Genomic DNA, 22,688 nt, shown 5'->3' on the forward strand with positions numbered 1-22,688 from the left:
TCATAAGACGAAGACTCACTAGACATACCAGTCATATCATCATTGTACATGGCCTGCATCATCAGCTGAGGGTTCTGAACACAGTCTATGATGCCAAGAAGAGTTCGTGTCAAGCGCAGCAGCTCACTAAAGCTATAGAAGCCAAAGTAGATGAGATTGTGGGCAAGACTGACAACCTGGGGAGAGAGAGAGAGGTTTTATCAAACTAGTGAAGATGAAATCACCCTAAACTTCAAAACGCTCTTGAAAAATGTCCCAAACTACATCCAAGTGCAACTATTTTATTAGTTTGTTTTCTAGCATTTATATCCCATCTTTTTTCCATCACAGAATCTAAGGCAATGTACATGGGGTTCCCATCCAGGCACTGATCAGACCCAGAACTGCGTACATTCAGCAAGGTATGCCAGGGCCAAACTCCCAGAATATGGCAAAGGGAAACTGACCTCAAAAGTAAGCTTGTTCTTCTCTTCATTAGCAAAGGGTACTGCCTCACTCACGACATTGTTGAGATAGTCCTCCACAAACTCCATGGTGCTGGCAAACTTATTCTTTTTGTCATCCCTTGAGCTATTCACATTGGCATCATAGCTGCAAAGGAGATTGATTGATTGATTGATTGATTGATTGAGGTACCTAATCTCCAGCACAGATCAACTCTAGGCTTTCTGAATGCATTGAATTACAGGTAATTTATGGGGAGGTTGAGTTCCTGGCCATTGCACATATAAGCAAACCTGCATAAAGCCAGAACCACCACCCCCTAGAAAACCATAAAAAAACCCCTAGAAAACCATTTAAAAACCCATTTTTAAAACTGCTGCAAACCCCTCAAGTCTCTCTGGCCTCCTTCGATCGCCCTCTCCAACTGCCTCTTCCACACCCAAACATTCTCACAAAGGTTGCTGGCCATTTTTTCCTGCTCTCCCACCCTCTTTTCCCCCATGCACACTATTTTCAAACCATTTCTTATTTCCCCCCTATGTACACCATTTTTGCATCATTTAAAATTATTATTATTATTATTATTATTATTATTATTATTACTACTGCAGCCAGTGAAGAGGGTGGGATATGCACCTAGAACCTCCTTGATTTGAGTTATTCAATCTTGGTTTCCAGATGTTGCTGGACTACAAATCCCATCATCCCCTGCCAGTTTAACCAATGGTTAGGGATGGTGGGAGTTGCAGTCCAACAACACCAGAGATCTAATGTTGAAGAACATTGTCCTAGTTGCTATGGTCCCCCCTCATACATGCATCCCCTTGTCCTCCAGATATTCCTTACTCTTTGATGGTGATGGCTGTAGGAATCTCAGTCCACAGACGTGCAAACTTCACAGGCATCACCTTCTCTTGTGGATCCCTATCCACATGTACATGCAGCATGAGATGACAGAAGGAAGCCCGGAGGTCAAAGGGCAACATTTCATCCGCCATGCAGAGGAAGATGAGCTCCACTCCCAGTTGCTTGGAGATTTCCTTAATGGCCAAGTATTGCCTATCCATGCACATGCGGGCAAACAACTTCAGCTGGTATCTGTAAAGGGCAAAAGCAGGGATGGAGAGGAGACAAAGAGGGAAAAGAGAAAAAGTCACGTAAGTATGAGCATGTGTGGAAAGTAAAAAAAAAGCAGATTAATAATTAGTAAAGTCGAAGACTCTTCCAAGGCAGTTCCCTGTCAGTTCAGTTGGTCTTGTTTAACAAAAAGACTTACAAATGCAAAAGTTTGAAACAAACGTCAAAAGAATAAAACAGCAACATTTACTAAAAGTGATCATTATGCAGTATTATAAACAGGAAGACTCCTACCCAGTGCTTTTTTTTCTTTAAAAATGTTTAGAGGCACTCTCATTTTGACTCAAGAAAATAACCATTTTATAGTTCAAATCAGGAAAAATAAATACAGTAAATGGACAAAAGTACAAAGATTGACAAAATGTTTAGGGGTGTGCGTACCCCTAAGTACCGCCAGAAAAAAAGCACTGCTCCTACCCCACCCCACTAAAAGATTAACACTACAACATGATGCAGCCAATATGTATACAACAGAGGGGAAATCAAATTATGCCTACAAATACCACCATTACAACAGAGTGGCTAAAGTTCTATTTAAAAACAAACATGCTCAGAAGACTGTTTTAGGATTGCTACTAAGGGCAGGATTCCTTAAACTCGACCCTCTAGATGTTTTGAGACTACAATTCCCATCATCCCTGACCACTGGTCCTGCTAGCTAGGGATCATGGGAGTTGTAGGCCAAAAACATCTGGAGTGAGTTTGAGGAAGCCTGACTTAGGGTAACAGGCAATAATTGCTAAAGAGGGAAAGGGTGGGTTGAGGACCAGGCGGAACCAATACCAATGGAGAACCACTTGTTACCTATAGTAGCTCAAGACGTTCTCGTCATGGGCATTGCCTGCTCGTGCTTCCTGGGCAAGCTGCCGGATGCTTTTTTCATGGTTATCGTTGTTTCGGTCACTCCAAGTCAGCCACACCTCCTCCTCAGAAAATTCGATACTCAAGTACTCATGAGTCTGGGACATCTCCTTCACAGGTCTCAACCTGGAAAAGCAGAATGGGACACTGAACCAACTCATAAGATTGTTTTCCCCACTTTACTGGTAGAGTGGCAATGAAGAGGAAAAAAGGAACCTGCCGAATGCCATTTAAAGCCATCAAAGCTGGTAAGGGACTCCTCTCTGCCCATAAGAACTTACAAAGAGTCTACATCCTGTTCTCACAGTGGCAAACTTGATGACTTAAGGAACCCGCAAAGAGGATCTGAATGCAACAGTGCTTGTGATTTCCAGCAACTGACATTGCAGCTGGCAGACAATGATAGCCTGTCTTTCCCCCTTCCTGTCTTTCTATTAATCTGTCCATTATTTTTCTAATTTGCTTTCCGACTACAGAACGAGGCTCCAATAATGGCCACATTATGATGTAGTAATTTAATCTTCGGGATACACTGACTCCTTCAGGGAGGCTATAATATAATGCCTTCTCCGTAATCAGCACCATTTGTCTGTAATTCTCCCCATTCATGCTGGAGAAATAACTAAATCTGGAAGAAACTGAACTTTGTTGATCGTCCACTCACAGTACAGAGAAATGTTTTGGAAGGCAACCCTCAGACTTGAGTTGGACATAACATCATAACCCACAGTTAGAATTTGTCAAAGTGAACTGTTTCTGAATTATTACGGGTTTGTATTGAACTGTGTCCTTTTTTACTGAATTGCTGGCTTTTGCTTACTGAAATGCTCTTGTGTTTGTTTATATCATTAGACTGATGAAGTGTTGTTTTTATCTGTTATTGCTCTGTGTATTTGTTACTGTTGGCAGCCACTCAGAGCTCAGCTTAGGGCACTTTCAGACTTGCGATTTTCAGATAGGATTCAATGACATCTGGCAAATTCAGGCTGCAGAGTCAAAGTTAATTGGGCAACAAATCCACTTCCTCAAAGGATCAGACTTTTTGAAATAAGGAAAGTGATGGGGAAATGCACTAGAAAGTGTGGGATAAAACTTCCTTTGATGCCACATCCTCTAACCTCCCTGCAAACGAATCAGCATAAATGCTCAATAAACAGGTTTCCTGGAAGCTCCCTTTTGTTGTAGGGAAAGCAGCATACAAATATTAAATCAAGTATATAGTAAGATAAAAAATTAGAACTCTTCTCAATACCTTCTTCATTAACTTGTTTTACTCATTGATTAGATAAATTTATTGTCATTGTCCGTATATACACAGTATACACAACAACGAAAATCAAACACCCAAGACCGGATTCACATACACATTTGCACGTATCTCCAACACTCTCACCCTATTCAGACATAATCTATTAAAACATACATAATCCAGAATATAACACAACCTATTAGAAGCATAGCATAACCTAAAACCTATCTCATTCCTTACTACTCACTGCTTGCTATTTCTTACAACTGGCCCTGAGATCATTGTTTAGTGCAATCAGAGCTCTTGGATAGAAACTATTCAAAAGGCGTGTAGTTCGTGTTTTCATTGTTCATTGACCCAAGGTACTCGGTTTTTTTTATTTATATGGGGTGCTCTTCCCATTTTTAACTGATATGGGCTGAAAGTGACCCTTCTCAGATAAGGTAATTTCTAAGCGGAAGACTAAGGCAACTCCAGTGTTCAAAAGAACAGGGCTCTCTAGATACTCACTCAGTTTGGATCAGGATGTCAGTGTTCTTGGGGTCCAGCACACACTTGCAGATCAGTTCCTGAGTGACGGGAATGGCCACATGGTTCGACACACACAAATCTGACAGATAGTCTAAAAACCTAGGAGACATAGGAGAGGTTTTATCATATCATCTTCCAAACAACCTACAAGGACTACCTTCCGCCCAGGTGTATCTGAGCTGCTTTTGGCTGGATTATGGGCAGGAAATCAATCATCTTCCTGACCCCACAATGACACATAGCAATCAAACATCAAGAACGTCATTCTTAACACCATAGAAAGGGATACATAAAAGTAAATCCTGCTCCAACGTTTTATATTTAAGGAGAACCCGATGCATCTGTTATCTCAGCTATCAACACTCACTGTGTAAGGTTTTTTTCCACCTTGTCTGATTCAGACCATCCTTTTGAACAGTTTTCCTGTGCATTTTGAACAGTTTTCCTGTGCATTTACTGCCACAGTTCCTTCAACTCCTCCACCTACATGACTAACACAGCTACCCTCCAGCAATCTGTTGCCAACCTCACTATATCCCCAGCACTTCAGTTCCCTTTAGTCAAACAAACCTAGAAGAGTGACTGGCTTGTGGTTTTTCACACTGACAAAAGGGTAGAGTTCCCATACAGCAGGAGAAGGGAACCTTTTTCAGCCACGTTCTCTCAGGGGAAACTTTCCAAGGGTCTGCAGGGCAGTGATGGCAGGGGCAGAGGCAGAGGCAAAAGGGGAGCAAAAGGTGTGGGACCCTTTGTATGGCAACCTTCAGAGGTTCTCACATATACCCACGCCCAAATCTCCAGCCTCCATCCAAGCATGCAAGAGGCATTGCCACAACATACAGCTGCCATAGAAGGCACTACATGGAAGGAAAAAGTAAAAGCATTAGGAAATACATTTCCCTCCGTATTAGTACCCTGAACTGTATCTAGGTTCACCAGCTAGCCAGAAAAGGCAGACTCATTTTTCAGTCTTTAGCAATAGCTTGATTTAGCAGCTAAAACTCTTTACCATGGAGATAAATATTATCACCTGCTAACTGCTGTGGATTAAAAGGCCTGGTTCTAAAGTTGGCAGCTCTGGCTGCCTCCCTGCCAGTGAGGCAACACACACCTGGGTTCCCGGTTCTTTCGCACCAAGCTCACAAATGTCTCCACCTCCGTCTTGGTGATGTGTTTCTCGAGCAGCTTGCGGTTGTTGTGCAAGAGGGCAGTGATGGTGTCCTCGGCCAAGATGTCGTAGCCAATCTGGGACTGCATCATGCCAAACTGCTTGGCAATATGTTCCTGCGGGACAAGGACAGCGCACCCGAGTTAGAACTGCAAGTCTTAATTCCTCATTGTTTGAATGCTTTGTTTCCCACATGCATCATCATTATGCCTAAAGGTCTCAGTAAAATAGAACCCCCAAGTTCTATCTCCCACAGACTTACGTCTTCATGTCGGTGAAGGCCTACCTGGTTCTTGCGATAGTCTTCCTGGGAGTGCCGCAACACCCTGTAGCAGAGCCGGAACATGTACTGGTAGGGAGCATTCTTCTGGTCAGACAGCTCTTCCAGTCGTACGAGTGGGCCTTCCCCACCCTTGTCCTTGAATGGAGCCTTCAGGATCCCAAAGATCTACCCAATGGAAATGGAAGTTACCAAACTGAAAAGAACCTGCAGAACCAGTTCTGGACAGTGGCCGTGGAGGACTTCTGTTAGGCCCCAGGATGGCTGTGCTGTGGGGTCCCATGGGTCCTATTCCATCCCCATGCTCTTTAACATCCATGGAAATGGACCAGGACTAGATGGTGAGGAAGATACCTCATGATAATGGCTATCTTGCACCTGCCTCCAGCATGCTCCACCTTGGCCTCTGTGTCTTTATTAAGGACCTTTTTGATCCACTGGGCTACATTCCCTTCAGTTATTAGGGGTACATATACAAGGGAGTTAAAACATCTCACAGTTTACAGAGGCACTTCCAGAAAGGCGCTGTTCTAAAGTGGCCATTCTTCCCCTTCCCTCTTTAAACTGAGGCAACAGACAAAGTAGAATAAACTTTTCATTCTGAGGAATTCGTAATGGCAGGCTCCCTTCACCTTACTCTGATTACCTAATCTAGGTCCAGGTGCGGAGAAAAAGGTTCCTGCCTGTTGCTCAAAAAAATACAAAATAATGTTGAAAATTGAGACTGAGCTCCTCTGATGCCCTATCACAGTGGAACAAGCAGTCAGAAGCTACAAGAGGGCAGTTGCTCCTCCAACTGTCAAGGACAAAGCTTCTAAAGCTAAGTTGCAACGTTATAAAGCAAAGCTTTTCCTGTTGGAACAACTTGGAAGAATAACAAATTCCAGGATAACCACATACTCCAATGTTGGAGAAAGGCTGGAGAAAGGTGCAGGTACAGGACATGTCTGTACATGTTTACTCAGAAGTAAGGTGTTTTACTCCCTTGCAGCCTCGGAAAAGAATTGTGGCTGGAAGAGCAGTAAAACATTCCACTTAATACCGCAATGATCTTGCCTCCATCTTAAGTCTTTCTCTCTAGACCCAATCACCTGTTTCAGAATGTTCTGCTCCCTCATGAGCTTCTGCCTCTCCCGGTTGGGCTTGGTAACAACGATATCCAAAACATTCTGCCCATTGTTGGGCACATCACTGACAAAGAAAACCAGGTCTTCCAGCAGTTGGATCACAAACCTGCCGGACAAATTATAGTGAGCGTCATCAATAAATGACCCCCCCAAAAAACAGGGTCATTAACACGATACATACACACCCCACATATGAAGTTAACAAGAAACCAAATCAACATAGATGTGAACTATGGACTTAATAATTTGCCTTGTTTCCTTACAATTCAAATCTACACCAAATTCTACATCCAAACATTTTCAAACTCTGCAGCAAGAAACATCAAATTATGTGTCCAAGACAAATTATACAAATCAAAATAAAATGCTCAGGCTACCTCGTGGACATGAAACTTGTTTCCCTGCAATTGCAACCTGCTATTGGTTCTTCAAGTTGATGGACCTAAAACCACACATGTTGATTGCATCTGTCAGTGAATCCCATTCCACCATTGCCTTCTCATACACAGTGAATCAAAATACTTGGGGTATTTTTACCTCCGGTCATTCTGGCTGAGGAATCCTTCATTCATCTTCTCCACTACATTGGCTAACATGTAGCTGGCATCATTGGCAAAGTCCAGATCACGGATTTCTGACACTGGCACGGAGACAATGGCAAATGCCTCTTTGTCCTCCTTGGTGGGGCATGTGCCAAGCTGAAAAAGAGAACCTGGTCATCCAATACCAAAGTTTGCTTTGTCCCCCAAATAAGCAAGTCTGCACTTCTTGGCAATTTACACCTCCTAGAACAGGCATGGCCAAACTTGGCCCTCCAGTTGTTTTGGGACTACAATTCCCATCATCCCTGACCACTGGTCCTGTTAGCTAGGGATGATGGGAGTTGGAGTCCCAAAACAGCTGGAGGGCCAAGTTTGGCCATGCCTGTCCTAGAATATGTTGGTCCAAGAGGCACATGCCACCCACCCCAGCCTTTCTTTTCAGTGCCAGATCAAAAAGTGCCCAGGACAAGTGAGTGTCTGATTTGGGTGACAGACATAAGTTCTGGACTCTTTTTTTGTGAGCGGGGGGAGGGGTTAGCCGATGAATCTGCTCATGGGTTGGTTTGTTTTTAAATCATTTTTATTCTTCTGATTCTTATGGTTGGTGTTGCATAGTGTGCCACTGTATTTTTATATGTATATATATTTCATTGTATTCCTTGTATTGTGAGCTACCTGTATTTTTATATGTATATATATTTCATTGTATTGTGAGCTACCTTGCATGTCCAATTTTTTTTAGAGAGAGGCAAGAAAGAAATGTCTTAATAAAATCAAGCATGACGTTATACTGCCACAATAATATAACCAACCGATCCATCTAGCTCATAACTCTGTCTCTAAGCTGCAGTCAGTATTGGATGCTTCCAAGATAGCTTACAAGAAACAGAACTGTGGAACTGCCCATACAGGCTTCTAGCAGTCAGAAGCAGTAGCAGCCTTTGTGGTGGGACAAGCCACAGGGCCACCTTCCTGATACTAACAGGGCTGGTGGAAATGCCAGATTGGTTCCTGTCACAAGCTGGCACTCCCTTCACCAAGGACCAGTTCTCTGTTAATAGCAGAATCAGCCACCGACCCAGAAATACTGTAAACTTACCATAAGGCGAATGGGTCGCTCTTCATCCACATCAATGGGTACATTGGTACTTTGGATCCAAGTGTTGGTGCAGAGGTGACGCAGTCGGACATAGGAGTTCCTGAAACCACAAGAAGGTAAGAATGAAGAAGATATTTCTCTCCTTCTATTTCAAATTTTAAACACCTGCTGAGAACTTTTCTATTCTGCCAGGCTTTTAACTTAATACATCTTTCCATGATTATTAGTTGATGTTCTTTGCTTTTAAATTTGCATCTGTTTTTATTATAAATAGATATTATTGCAAACTGCTTTGATATTTTTAATGATATAGTGGTATATAAATACTGACTTAAATGAGACCGAAGCAGTTAAAGCCGTAAATTCCATTGATTTCAATGGAATTACAGTTCATCTCTAAACTGCACTCATTGGACTGACACCTTTTTGAACACTTTTGCTCTCCACCACACCCTGGGCTAGGAGAAGAGCCTCTTACCCCAACTATGTAATGGGGAGGAAAGCCCTTCCAAAAACCATGTGTCCTTCCTCCCCTTTAAAAAGCATTGCTTTTTCCTTCTGGCACAGGATCATTGTTAGGTTTTAGAGAGGAAACACGAAGGTGCCCTCCTTCCACTTTCCTGAGCTTCTCTACAACTTTACAACAATGGTGCTATGCCCCATTTTGGAAATCAGTGGTAGGCCACTAAAAACAGCTTCCTGGGCTGTGTGGCCAGACCATGGGCCACAGTCTCATCACTTCTGAATCCTATTTCATACTTGCATTTACTCTGTTGTGTGCATTCTCTGCCTGCTCCACTCCTGTTCTGCCTGGTGCGTAAGATTATGCCCCATGTAGAGAAAGTGGATAGAGAAACCTTTTCCTCCCTCTCTCATAATGCAAGAACTCAGAAGTTTCAGGACAGACAGCTGAACTATGGAATTCGCTCCCACAAGATGTAGACTGATGGTCACCAACCTCGATGGTTTTCAAAGAGAATGAGACAAATGCATGGTGATAAGGCTTTCTCAATGACTACCTGCAGGAGTGATGTTCTACCTCAACTAAGGCTGTATACCTCTTAATACCAATTGCTGGGGATTACAAGTGGGAAGAATTCTGCTGCATTTAAGTCATGCTTGTGAACTTTCCATAGGCATTGAGTTGGCCCCTATGAGAACAAGATGCTGAATTAGCTGGGCCTTTGGTCTCATCCAGCAGGGACCTTCTTAACCTTTCTTTTCTTATGCCTCCTGTTTGCACACAGCAATGCCTTTCTCTCTGGATTATGTCCTATATCTCCATTCTGGCTTGGATTCTTTGGGCGTCCTGGATAAAGCAACTTACCGTGGGACAAAAGAGTCGGTCTTCTGCAGTGTGGTGGGATCTAGTTCAAAGAGGGAAGCAATGTCATTGCCGTGAGGCACAGCCACCAGTCGATATTTGATCTTTTCCCCTGTGTATCTCCGACTGGAGCGACTTGTTCCGGCCTGTTCCAAAATAAGGTATTCTTTTTTTCAGTTATGTGTGAACAAAAACCACCAAAAATGGTCATGAACTTGCTATGGGATCTTCAGGGAATTCCCAGCACCAACCTACAGCAAGCCAATCCAGGTATGAAAATTTATTTAGCCAATTTTGTTTTTGTTATTGCAGTAATTGCTGCTGTTCAGTGTGTTGTGGTTTTTCTTGTAATTTCAGTGAACTGTTGATTATTTAGTCCTAATTTTAAAATTCCGCCATTTTTACATGCCTTTTCAATACACACACACGACCTAAAAGTCTAAAATGGAAGAATAAAGCAAACAAAATGTAGTTTTAATATTCCACAGCTGCCGACCATGAGTTTGGGATACAAAATTCTAAAGGAATTTAAGCTAGAGGAGAAGGAGAGAAGAGGGGGGTGGGAGAGAGAAAAAGCTTAATGACTGGCACCTGTCCAGGCCAATTCATTGTGGCATACACTGGCATAGAAATTTCATTGATAATGTGGGTACCCAGTTAGAGGCACTGAGGTAAGAGTTCTGTGAAAACTATTACTAAGAGGAATGCTTCACACCTCCATGGTTTTGTTTTTAGTATTGTTTATAATGCTGTAACCCACCCACCCCAGGACCTCAGGGTGAAGGGTAGGTAATAAATAAATTGATAAAAATAAATTAATGACTTTATGAATTTAAGTTTTAAAAAGATTCGGGTAGGTAGGCATGTTGGGTCTGACGCAGTAGAAATATATTTTTTAAAAATTAAAAATTGTCCAGGAGCACTGTGTATCTGAAGAAGTGTGCATGCACACAAAAGCTCATACCAAGAACAAACTTAGTTGGTCTCTAACGTGCTACTGGACAATTTATTTATTTTTTTAATATAGTTTTAAAAAGGAAAGTGAACTTTTTAAAAGCCCAATCTAAAACGTTGCCTCCTACATACTGCTAAGCCCAGGCATAGGCAAACTCAGCCCTCCAGATGTTTTGGGACTACAACTCCCATCACCCCTAACTAACATGACCAGTGGTCAGGGATGATGGGAGTTGTAGTCCCAAAACATCTGGAGGGCCGAGTTTGCCTATGCCTGGCTAAGCCAAACTATCACAAGCAAGCCAAATGCAACAGACAACTTACCGTGGACTTTGGTTCTCCTGTGTCTCCTTTGTAACTGGGGTTTTCCTGGAAAGTTGAAGAAATAAAAATATCAGCATATATTTTTTTATCCGTGATATGACACTAAATGCCCAGAGGTTGAATAACATAGTTTATAATGCTACACATTCAGACTCCGGGAGACACCTGTGCAACTGCTTCAGCTGCTTTGCCCAGATCACCATACTATCCAAAGGCACAAGGAAACAGGATTTGGACGAGAGATGTTTGAGCGAGCTGCAACCTGCCAGGCCACATTTTTTGGAGCTACTAAACACTGAGCATAATCCACTAAAAGGGAAAGCAGATATTGGCTCAAAGTGAACAAACAAAGAGAATCCTTCCTCTGTAGCCACTAATCAAGCCGAGAAAGGGAAATGGCTATAAAGTGATGAAAGGCTTCATAACAGAAGAGGCTGTACCAGTAGGCTTGAGTTGCTGGGAAGTGCCTGGCATGAGCAGCAGAGACCAGCAATAATATTATTTATGGCCCTGGTCCATCACTGTAAGCAAGAAAGAGCTATGAGAGCGGCCTAGAGTCACCCAAGAACCATTTAGAACAGTGAAGGCAAGATCACTTCAAAGAAGACGGCTCCCCTTAAGCTGTTTTCATATAAAGAGTGGCTTCAGCACAGCAAGCCTCACAATGCACCATAACTTCCCTACTGACAGAGGAATTTGAGCAAGGAGGAAATAGGAGTGTGGACCCTGCTTTGGAGTACAGTCACACACTCCTACTTCTGAATGGCTGTTCATGTAAACAGCATCAGAGAAGAGTCTGGAGAGTCTCCATCCAGCATAAGAAAAATGGCAGGCCCCTCTATAGAGAGTGCAGGAGAGCCCTGGGGTATTGTCCATAGGATGTCACTTATATGGAACATATACTGTTGAGAATGCATTCACTTAAGAAGTATGGCATAGTCAGATGACAGGAGTACCTAGTTCCATTTTTATGTGCTTATATGAAAGCACAAACTAAAATCTGCCTAGTTTGTGATCTTGAAAATATGAAGTACATTCTGCAGAATTAGGGTGCAATGCTAACTCCCCACCAAGTACAACACTGTTTTATAAAGTGGCAGAACAATCACCACGTCAGCAGCCCTACACTCACAGCAACCAGGGCAAAAGATGGGGGTGAGGTAGGCAGGTCTGGCATGAACCTGGATCTGGCATGGCAATTAGGCCTGGATAACAAGGAAGCAAGTACAGGTCACCGGGCAGCATTGTGGACACCAGGTAATTGACAGGTGAGAGTCCTTACCCACCAGTCAAACTTAGCCTGCAGGGGCGGGAAGATGTGTAGAGGAGATAGTGATGCAGCCTGCAATTCTGGAATGTTATAATGCTTTAGGGTTTGTGACACTTTGCTAAAGAAAGAGGAAAGGTCAAACTGATACTACATCAAAAGGCATGGCTCTAGAGTTTGCCCTAAATGGAGCCAGTAAGGTGACTCATCCTAACATATTCCCAAATTTTAGCTTGAAGTTCAGCTTTAACGTAGTGCTGATTAGTGAAGGGAACCCAAACCACAACCTACTAGAGCCTACACAGAACCTGCTAGAGTCTACTCAGTTCCTCTCACCTCTGCTGCCAAATAGTTCCCCGTGGCAAGGTGCTTGAAGCGGTATAAGCCATTCCAGTGCCCAGCTCCACCACGGCAGGGATCATGATGGACCACCTGGAAAGCAAAATCAGTGTGTTGTAAGTCGCAGGTCTGATACTTGCCTTTTTGCAAGTGCTGGCCAAAGCACAGGAATGCTTCAATCCTCTGGCTCTTCAAGGCCACCTGGCTACCTGAGCTGTCCATGCCACTTGACTAAAGCATTAGTCACCAATGCTGCACAGAAGCCCTCCTTGTGATTGGCTCTGGTCATGGAATTTATAGATTTAAACAAAGGACACATCAACATGTTACCAAATGTTGATGTGTCCTTTGTTTAAATCTATAAATTCCATGACCAGAGCCAATCACAAGGAGGGCTTCTGTGCAGCATTGGTGACTAATGCTTTAGTCAAGTGGCATGGACAGCTTGACTAAAAAAGCTTGCTGAAAAGTGAAGCAAGAGCCTTTCTCTTCTTTGAGATGCTTTTAAAATGTTAGGCAAACTCTGACAATGAGTAATAACAAAGCGTTATCTGATGACACTATTGCTATACATTTACTCAGAATACACTCTTCTTTTATAGCCTTGCTTTGGCTCTTGTGATGAGGCTATTCTTTGTCACCAGAGGCATCAATAGCAAGGAGACCTGGTCTCTCTAGCTCCCCGAAGGCTTCAGTAGGAGTTATGTGCCATCTCCTGGTGTGCAGAGTAATCCAATAGGAATCTTTAGACCACTTTATTTTAGCTAATAATTCGAAACTTGAGAAATTTCACATTATCCCAGTGCTTAATTTCTAAAAATTATTTGTTCCAAGGTTGGTCTAAAGCTTTGAAAGTAAATGCCAAGGCTAAGCCCGTGTGAGCACAATTAATCCCTCATTGTCACTATTTAAAGCAACCCAGAATGCAGTGCTGTCTCCCAAGGACATTCCTGTTGTTGATCATCAGGGAGACACAAAATTGGGACACCAAAACACATAGACCTGCCATGTAAGCTAAGGTAATAATGCATTCAGATTAAATAAACAATATAAGGAAAGGGAAAGCGAACTTTTTGCAAGCAAAAACCTGCAAATAGCCCTGGCACTCACCTCAACTTCCCAGAGTGCATTAGAGCTTGTGGCTGATGTGGCCGATTGCCGCAAGGTAGTTCGAAGAAATACATGCAGCTTGGCTTTGTATTCATCACAGGTGAGAAATTTCTCCTGCTCTGCATGGAACAACCTGACCACATCCCCCTGTCAGTCAAATACAAAAAAGATATGCAAAAATAGTTCCTTGCTGTCTAGAGAAACCGCAATGCAAGGGAATAACAGTACACTCTGCAAGTAACACTAAAGCATGGTTTGGAGCTCTGTGGATGAGCTTCAACAAGGACAAGTAAAACATCAAGCTTGAACACTTCCCCCTTCCTTCCTTCCTTCCTTCCTTCCTTCCTTCCTTCCTTCCTTCCTTCTCCTCTTCCCACAAGACTAGGAGGAATACTTCTGCCAAGCTGAGTTTCCCTTTCAAACAATTTTCAGTTACCATTATGTGCAAACCAGGGTTCCTGGTTCAAAACAACAATAAGTTAAACCAACCAGCTTCATGGCCTATGGTTTGAAATTAGCTTGTTTAGTGACAAACCATATTTTGTTTTAAACCAGGAGCCCCGCTACATATGTAGCAAACACTAAAGCAAGGTTCTTTGAAAGCCAAACTCAACTCAGCAGATGTCGTCAGCAGAGCGACTCAAGGCTGATGGACAGACACTCATTATTACCCCTTTAAGCACTTCTTCCATGTGGTCCCGGAACTGCATAAACAAGTTGATCTTCCAGCTGGTGTTGCAATTGACAGAATTCACCTAGGAAAACAATGAGCCATTAGAAGATCCACATGCTACACATGACTAAGGTAAAAGGTAAAAGACCCCTGGACGGTTAAGTCCAATCAAAGACAACTAGGGGGTTGCAGCACTCATCTCACTTTCAGGCTGAGGAAGCCGGCGTTTGTCCACAAACAACTTTCCGGGTCATGTGGCCAGCATGAATAAACTGCTTCTGGTGCAATGGAACACCATGATGGAAACCAGAGCACACAGAAATGCCATTTACCTTCCTGCCAGAGCGGTACCTATTTATCTACTTGCACGGGCATGCTTTTGAACTGCTAGGTTGGCAGGAGCTGGGACAGAGCAACGGGAGCTCATTCCATCACGGGGATTCAAACCGCCAACCTTCTAATGGGCAAGCCCAAGAGGCTCAGTGGTTTAGACCACAGCACCACCCACATCCGTTACACATGACTAGCCCCAAATTAATTCCTGTAGGGGGGGGGAATCTAAAATAGCAATCTAGCTCAGGCCACTATCATTAACACCTCATATTCACACCACTTCCCTTCTCCCAATTCCTGGTACCTCTTTGCATCCTGGGTTATCAGCGAGTTCATAGTTGCTGGCATGTAGTGGCTGCCCAGCATTCACAGGATTCAGAATCACTTTGTCTCCAACAACTACCTGAGGAAGGATGTCATAATAGTTAGGACAGCATTTCCAAAGCCTCTTCTCCCCCCCCCCCCGACCACTTAAATGTTGCTGAGGACTTTGGCAGATCACTTAATGATTCTTTTCTGCCTGCTGTAGCAACTGTAATGCGCCGTGCTAGATGTTGTAGGATTTTTAACTGTATTTTTAGCACTTCTTTGATGTCTTATATTGTATGTAGGTTACTGTCTTACAATTGGAATGCTGTAGAATTCAACATGCAAGTGTTCTTCAGACACACCATGGACAACCTGAATGAAGCAGACCACTGGTAGTCTGTGGACCACAGTCTGAGAACCTCAGGGTTAGTGAGTGCTGGCCTGAAGTATGGAAGGTCCCCTAAAATATCTCCAGTGAACATGAATAAAATGTGGCAATTGAGGAACTGGTAGCACATGTCTATGCATGTCTACTCAAAGATAAGTCCCAAGGAGCACAATGAGGCTTACTTCCAGGTAACTAAGTGTAAGATTGCAGCCAATAAACCCCACATTTCCTGCCAAATCTTTAGTTATCTGTTTGAATTGCAAATACATTTCCAATGGGGGGGAGCTGATTCGCATATGCATGCATATCACCCATTAGCTCTTAAGTTGATAGCTTACCATTCAATTACTTGCAACAATGTGAACCGCCTCTATCAAAAAGCACTTTGTGCGAGCTGATATGAAAACTCAGTCTGCAGCTGTTGCCACGCACACATAAATCATCATTTCACACTGCAACCACGGAGTAATAAAGAGGCATCTGTGAACTTGGCCCGATTATGTATTCCTTTCCATGACATAGTACCCCCAAATCAATCTCTCCTTTAATAAATTTCTTGACAGAAAATGTGCAAATATCTTTCCGGAAAATTAGGTTTGGGACTGAGAATCCACCCTGGGAGCTCAGTCGCCAAATTCCTTGCACGTTTCAAGCCAAGTTGCCACCCCTCTCAGAGATTTCTCCTCCTTAAAAGTGGCACCTGCTCCAGAAGTTGACAATCCTAAAACAATCTCAGCTTGTAAAGCCTTTGGAGATCTATAGCTTACAGCAGGGATAGCAAACAAGGTGACCTCTAGATGTTGTTGGACTACCAACTCCCATCAGCCCCAGAAAGCATGGCCACGGATAGGGATGATGGGAGTTGTAGTCCAGCCACATGTGGGGGGCACCACATGGCCTAAAGCTTATAGCAGTATTACTGGGAAGAGTCACATATTATTTTCTGCCTCCCCACAACACACTCACGTTATCTCCATTGCTCCTCAGTTTCCAGAAGGGTTGAATGAAGAGCCAGGAGCCTTCATTGCCTGTGGCATCGAGCGTCACCCTCATGGCATTCTTCTCCAATAAGGCAGGGAGGCGCTTGTTAACGGTCAGGTATTTATTACTCTTCATGTGGAGAAGCTGGATAACCAAACACGAAGAAGGACAGTTCCTACCTGGAACCTTGTGCGGTACTCAGTTACACAGAGTGCTTGAGGAAAACTTAGGCCACGCTCACAACATATGTTAAAAGCACTATGATAACACTTTAACCCATCATGGCTGCCCCCTACCCAATAATTCTGGGAGCTGAAGTTCATTAAGGGTGCTAAGAGCTGATAGGAAACCCCCACACCCCTCCCAGAGCTACAATTCCCAGACTGGCTTAACAATCACTCTTCCCAGGAAACTCGGAACAAAAATGTAGGATCAGAAATATAAGAGCCCTGCTGAATCAGACCAGTCCAATTCTGCTTCCCACAGTAGGCAACCCAATGCCAATGGGAAGTCCAAAGGTAGGAGATGAGGGCAATTGCTCTCTCTCACTGTTGTTGTTAACCAATAAGTAAAATAGTATTCAGAGGGATGCCGCCTCATAACCAGCCAACATATCTAGTAGCCATTGATAGCCTTACCCTCTAGGAAGTAATCTAATCTCCTTGCCAAGCCTTCTAAATTGGTGGTCATAACCACATATTGTGGAAGTGAATGTCATCATTTCACTATGCACTGTGTGAGGGAATTCGTTCGTTCTTTCTTTATTTCTTTTTCTTTCTTTCCTGACTCTCCCAAGATTCAGCTTCCTTGGGTAGCCCCAGGTTCTAGTATTATGAGACTGGGAGAAAAACCTCTCTCTGTCCACATTTTCCCACACCATACATGCTTTTCCACATCCCTCCTCAATCACCTTTTTTCTCTAAACCTTTCTTTTCCTCGTAGGCCAGTTGCTCTGCCCGCCCCACCTCCCAACAGCTTTGGGTTGCCTTTCCTTCACCTTTTCCAGTGCTCAGGAGAAAGACAACCTTCCATACCTGTATGACGCTTCCATACTTCACCACGTCCCCATGCACCTTCTTATTCTCGGTTTCGTTCTGCTTCTGCTCCATCTGTGCAGCATGCTGTACAGAAACACAGACCATAGCAGAATGAATCCAAACCAGGAATGACAAAAAGAATGAAGGGAATACTTCAAATCTAGAGTCAGAGCAAGAGGCCAGAGCAAGAGGCAGGTGAACAAGCAGGCAGCTTGCAGTGATGAAGCAGGACCAGGGGGCTCTTGTCAGTGGGACCCCCACCGGGATGTAAGCCTCTGGCAGATGCCCATCCATGTCAACCCTTCACACCAGCTCTGATGTCCATGACAACTGCACTCTTCATCCCGTGTGATAGGTTCATGCCACTTTGCATACAACTGAACTGTTGAAATGAAATCAGTTCAGGGGAAATGTTCAAGGAAACTTCCCTTCAGCCTGTTAAGCTCTTTGCTACTTCTCAGTTCACTTCAGGATGATTGGGGATATAAATGTAAGGACACTGCTGGTCAGATGAGTATCTGATAAAGGAGCGGTGAGGGTGGATTTCTGAGGTTGCCCTGCAGGAAAGAGAATTGCTTGTGCGGTGCAAGAGAAGAGCCATTAGCCATGAGTCAACCACTTCAAGCCATGGAATTAAACCATCTTCCAAGTAGGTGGTGCCCTGACCACAAATCCACCTTGGCAGAGGCTGGCTCTTCTCGGATGCTTCACTGGCAATCCAAAGCCCTCAGAAACGCTGCTGCACTTTTTATTTAATTAAACCCTAATCTCTCCAAAACACAGGATTAATATTTGACTCGGTTTCCAGTCTGGTAGCAAAGGGGAGGAAAGCAGAGCATGCACAGTTTGGGACAAGCCTGCTGCTCAGGAGAAATACCGGCAGCAAAAGGAACTGAAAGAAAAATAAGCAAATAACCCCTGAGGCTCCTGGGCTGGGTCAGAGTACAGGAAGTATGGGATGGAGCAGATAGTGAAACGGATCTAGGTATGCGAGGCAAAGAAAAGTGTGCCTGATTGAACCTTCTGATCCTAGGAAGAAATCAGAAACAACAGCAAATGAAGGCACCATTGGAAATTCTCTCTGTGCTTCAGTGGAGTCCTTGCTCTTCCTGTAGCCCATAAAGGTTAAACTGGCACAATGGTCTATATTCAGGGCTGCACATATTCCCAATTGCACATAAGGGTAGAATTAGATACTAGATGCAAAATTCAGTTTTGTGAGACTTCTTGCTTGCTTGCTTGCTTGCTTTTTAAAAATAAATTATTTATTTATTGTTACTTATTCGGAGATATACAAAAATACATACCAATTACAAAGTATCTTTTTATAATATACTAATATAAAACAGCTACTTGGTCTAAAATAGAACAAAGGAAGAAAGAAGAAAAGACAAGAAAAGGGGAAACCTAACGAAAGAGGAGAGGAGAGAGGAGAAAGAGGCATCTCCATTCTTACTAGTTTGCTTGCTTTCTGAATGCAAGTTTTTAGCCTTAACAGCAGTTAAAAAAATATTTAGAAGCACGTCTTGTAGTCTCAGAAACTAAAAACGTGACAGATTATTTCCACTGTTTGCGGAGAGAACTCAGTGACTTGCAGCTTCTTTCTCTACACCATGACTGGAGAAAGTATAGTACAGCCTAGTTTGCATGTAACAGAAACCAGAGTTAAAACAAACTATGGCTCACCAGGAACAATGAAGTGCCACAGCACAGGTGCAAATTGAACCCATCCACCCATCTCCACTCCAAATAAAAAAACAACAGGAGCCCCTGGCTAGCATTATTGGAAGCCAGCCCTTAGCATCTGCCTAGGGTAGAGCTTTTAAAAAGACACAATTATATTTTTGAACCAATAGGGCTATTTGCAGCTCCATTTCAATCTGGCTTCCAGCCTGAAATCTGTGTCCAGATTGAATTTGTGTCAGAATTTTACTCTGCATCCAATGCAGTCTGGAAGTGGTGTACATACAATATTAGCTACAATCTAGATCTGTCCTGTTGTTTCTTAGGAATTACTGTGTTTTGATGTGTTTTTCCCCAAGCCAGCTTCGATCCAAATTGAGAATAAGAATGACCTTAGCTGCATTTTAAGCTTAAAATGTGTTCAGTTTGGAACAGCTTTGGTTTCCCTGCTTGATTACCTTTGTTGGAAGCAAGGTGGGGGGGGGGGAGTGTGACCTGGTTCCTCAACCTGGCAGATTTCGTTACCATGGGTCATGGTGTCCTTTTACATCAACTCCAAGGGTTGGACAAATGGGAACTCTGCTTTGCCATGGTTCCTAGAGCCCTTGAGAGCCCTTCCCAGAGTTGGGTCAGCAAAGCAGAGGACTTAAAAAGCTCTTTCAGTGGCACAGTTTCCCCACTCTCCATTCATTCATCCATCCATCCATTAATTGAGCATGCGCCTAAGGTTGCGATCATGTATGTAAATTATGCATAAGTGGTGGACCCACCTTAAATAACTGTACTGGTTCTTAGACAGAGCACAGCTTGAGGAATAACCTTCATGGCAAGGAATCACAACTCAACAAGTAAGCAGGTAAGGGATCCCATTTTCAGAAGGCTAGGCTAAGAGTGGAGCTTGAACTGAGCAAGCAAAGTGCATAGGGGAACCAGCAGCCCACATAGGAACAGATCTTCCCATGTGGAAGCCTGCAATCCACATGGTAAAGGAGGAGGATTTTGTACATTTATTTACTTTTAATATGAATCAATGTTATTTCTAAAAAACCTCACCCACCGAAAAGCCTGTGCCCACAATAAAAAATTACAGTGCCATTTAATTGTTTGTTAATCTCTCGTCTTAATTTTGCAATGACCAGTATTGCATGTTAAGATTATTTGTTACTTTAGTATTTTATCTGCTCCTGACTTGTAGCTGTATTTGTTGTTTTAGTGATTGTTGTATACCTCACCTTGAAATGGTTGGACAGAGAGCAAGATATAAATATTTTCCAAAATAAATAAATTAGCAAACAATGGCATAACCAGCAGGGATCAGGAAATAGCCAAGGATTGAATAAAAGCAGCCTCTATCTCTATCCCACCTACCGCACCAGCCAAACAATTCAAAGAGCCTTCATAAATAATAATTTAAAACAAAAAAAAGCAGTCTTCTAAGGCTCAGAAAGGAGTTGGGTCAGCTAAGGTGTTCCATATGAAAGGCCCAAAATCAGAAGGGGGAAGCTCTAAAGGATGTTGCTGTTCCTGCCTGAACATCAGATAACAAGGGCTCAGAACGCAGGGTCTCACCTAGGCTCAACATGGGAAGGAGGACAGGAATTCCTTCTGGTCTCCCTAATGGAGCATAACAGAGTCAATCAAGATGATTAAAGATGGGTTACTATTTCACCAAAGCCACCAAAATGAATTTAGACTGCAACCCAATACACAGTTTAACGGGATTTGTGTACTAAACTCACTGAGACTTGATATTGAGTACACTCGTGCAAAACTTTGCTGCAAGGCTGGCTCTGATGGTGCCATTCAACTTCAAATATTTGGGAGAATTGCCCCAGCAAAATTCAGATTGTTCAAAAAAAAAAAGTGAGACTGGATTTCCGTTCTTTCTGTTTCTATTTTAGAAAATCATTTCCTCTGATTGAAATACAGTTATAAGCCTAACCTGGTCAGTGGGGGAGGGGGAGGAGGATGTCCTTGGAAAATGAAAACAGGCCTCATTTTTTAAAAGTTGTCTGCAACAAGGCTGCATTGTAGCCTCAAAACACACAAGCACTTTTGAAGAATCAGGAATGTTGGAGCTGGTTTTTCTGCCTCTGTTTTAAATCTTTTTTTCTGTTGTGGGTTATTTTGTTTGGGTGTTGGACTTGCATTTTTGCTTTGCTCTTTTTATTTATTGTTTTGCTGGGGACACTCCTCAGAAATTATGGCTGAGCGGCAGCATATCAATGCGTTACATAAATACCTCAGCTGGGAGAGGTGAGGAACAATGGAGCCAAGCTATGCCTCTCCTTGCACAGAAAATCTACTTCCATTATATTTCAAATATTAATTTACTCATTTGTCTCCATGTAGGCTAACCACAATTGTTGATGGTGTGAATCACTCTTAGAATCTCATTCCACAAGGTGCAGGGGGGGGAGGCACTGGATGTGATCCAGGGAACCAGAAGAACAGCTGGGTCTCATTATATGGGGGGGGGGGTAAAATAAGGCAGTGCAAATACAAGCCCTTCTATAATCAGGCCACTGTGCATTTCCCAGCTGCACAATGCACAAGTGCAGGAATGGTTCTGAGCACAGAATTCAGCATCCTGAGAATCTCAGCTTTCTTTCTTTTTTAAAGAAAGTTTTTATGCCATAAAGCAGTGAAGATAAATTTGGAGGATAGCTACTATTATTATTTTTACTATTATTACTATTACTATTACTATTATTACTATTATTATTATTACTATTACTATTATTACTATTACTATTACTATTATTACTATTATTATTTTTTTCTTCCCAGGGTGGGTTATAGCAATTTAAAAACACAACATTAAAAACAATTTACTATCACAAGAATAGAGTGTATCTCATTCATATATATATATATATATGTACACACACACACACACACACACACACACACACACACACACACACAAGAGAGAGAGAGAGAGACCAGGATATGATAAAAGTTGCTAAATGAACCTCTGCGGCAAGGGAATTCCACAGCTTGGGCTTTGCCACAGAGAATCCCTTACCGCTGAGCTTCTGAGGGTGGCAGAAAAACCAAGAGGGTCCCCTCTTGAGTTGGCTCTGTCTGTCATTGGTTCTGGCACCCCCTACTGTTGGTCTGCCTGCCTTCCACCCTACCAATTCCAGGGGGGGCAGCAGCCACCACTGCACTTCCTGCCCAGCAAGGGTGATGCTGAGGATAGACAATACAGCAAGGTCTCAAGCAGGAAGCAATGGAAAGGTCCTCCAGCCTTGCCAGATCAGAAAGAAATGTGGTTAATACGTTTTTTGGAGCTTGTCATACCTGAAGTTTCTGCAGCAGTACCACATCGGCTATTTTGTCCTTGTCCTGTTTGGTTTGTTTGGCTTTCCAGTATTGTTTCTGGGCGGAGTAGCGGTTCATGGGACATACTCTAAAGAGGCAATCTGTAACGAGAAGAAGTTAGTGTTAAGTTGTAGGTGAACATATCAGACGACACAGCGATTCTTCAAACAGCTCTTGTTTATTCACAGGCCAGAACAGAAC

At 43.0% G+C, this 22,688-nt stretch overlaps 1 protein-coding gene across 1 annotated transcript in view; it reads right to left on the minus strand.

Annotated features, from left to right (window-relative positions):
- The window catches only part of ITPR3 (inositol 1,4,5-trisphosphate receptor type 3), a 96,801-nt gene that overhangs the window by 35,957 nt on the left and 38,156 nt on the right, over positions 1 to 22,688 (minus strand). The window contains exons 3-21 of the mRNA XM_079980965.1: positions 22,467 to 22,588; positions 17,475 to 17,561; positions 16,426 to 16,584; positions 15,067 to 15,165; positions 14,428 to 14,511; positions 13,757 to 13,903; positions 12,644 to 12,739; positions 11,041 to 11,085; positions 9,766 to 9,908; positions 8,439 to 8,538; positions 7,335 to 7,495; positions 6,762 to 6,903; positions 5,677 to 5,838; positions 5,334 to 5,506; positions 4,202 to 4,321; positions 2,386 to 2,568; positions 1,291 to 1,542; positions 447 to 591; positions 29 to 176 (exon numbers count right to left, since the gene is read on the minus strand). Coding sequence (XP_079837091.1) covers positions 29 to 176; positions 447 to 591; positions 1,291 to 1,542; positions 2,386 to 2,568; positions 4,202 to 4,321; positions 5,334 to 5,506; positions 5,677 to 5,838; positions 6,762 to 6,903; positions 7,335 to 7,495; positions 8,439 to 8,538; positions 9,766 to 9,908; positions 11,041 to 11,085; positions 12,644 to 12,739; positions 13,757 to 13,903; positions 14,428 to 14,511; positions 15,067 to 15,165; positions 16,426 to 16,584; positions 17,475 to 17,561; positions 22,467 to 22,588 — 2,568 coding nt within the window. The remainder of the gene's footprint in view (positions 1 to 28; positions 177 to 446; positions 592 to 1,290; positions 1,543 to 2,385; positions 2,569 to 4,201; positions 4,322 to 5,333; positions 5,507 to 5,676; positions 5,839 to 6,761; positions 6,904 to 7,334; positions 7,496 to 8,438; positions 8,539 to 9,765; positions 9,909 to 11,040; positions 11,086 to 12,643; positions 12,740 to 13,756; positions 13,904 to 14,427; positions 14,512 to 15,066; positions 15,166 to 16,425; positions 16,585 to 17,474; positions 17,562 to 22,466; positions 22,589 to 22,688) is intronic.

Source organism: Podarcis cretensis (assembly GCF_951804945.1).
Source record: "Podarcis cretensis genome assembly, chromosome: 6".
NCBI classification, from domain to species: Eukaryota; Metazoa; Chordata; class Lepidosauria; order Squamata; family Lacertidae; genus Podarcis; species Podarcis cretensis.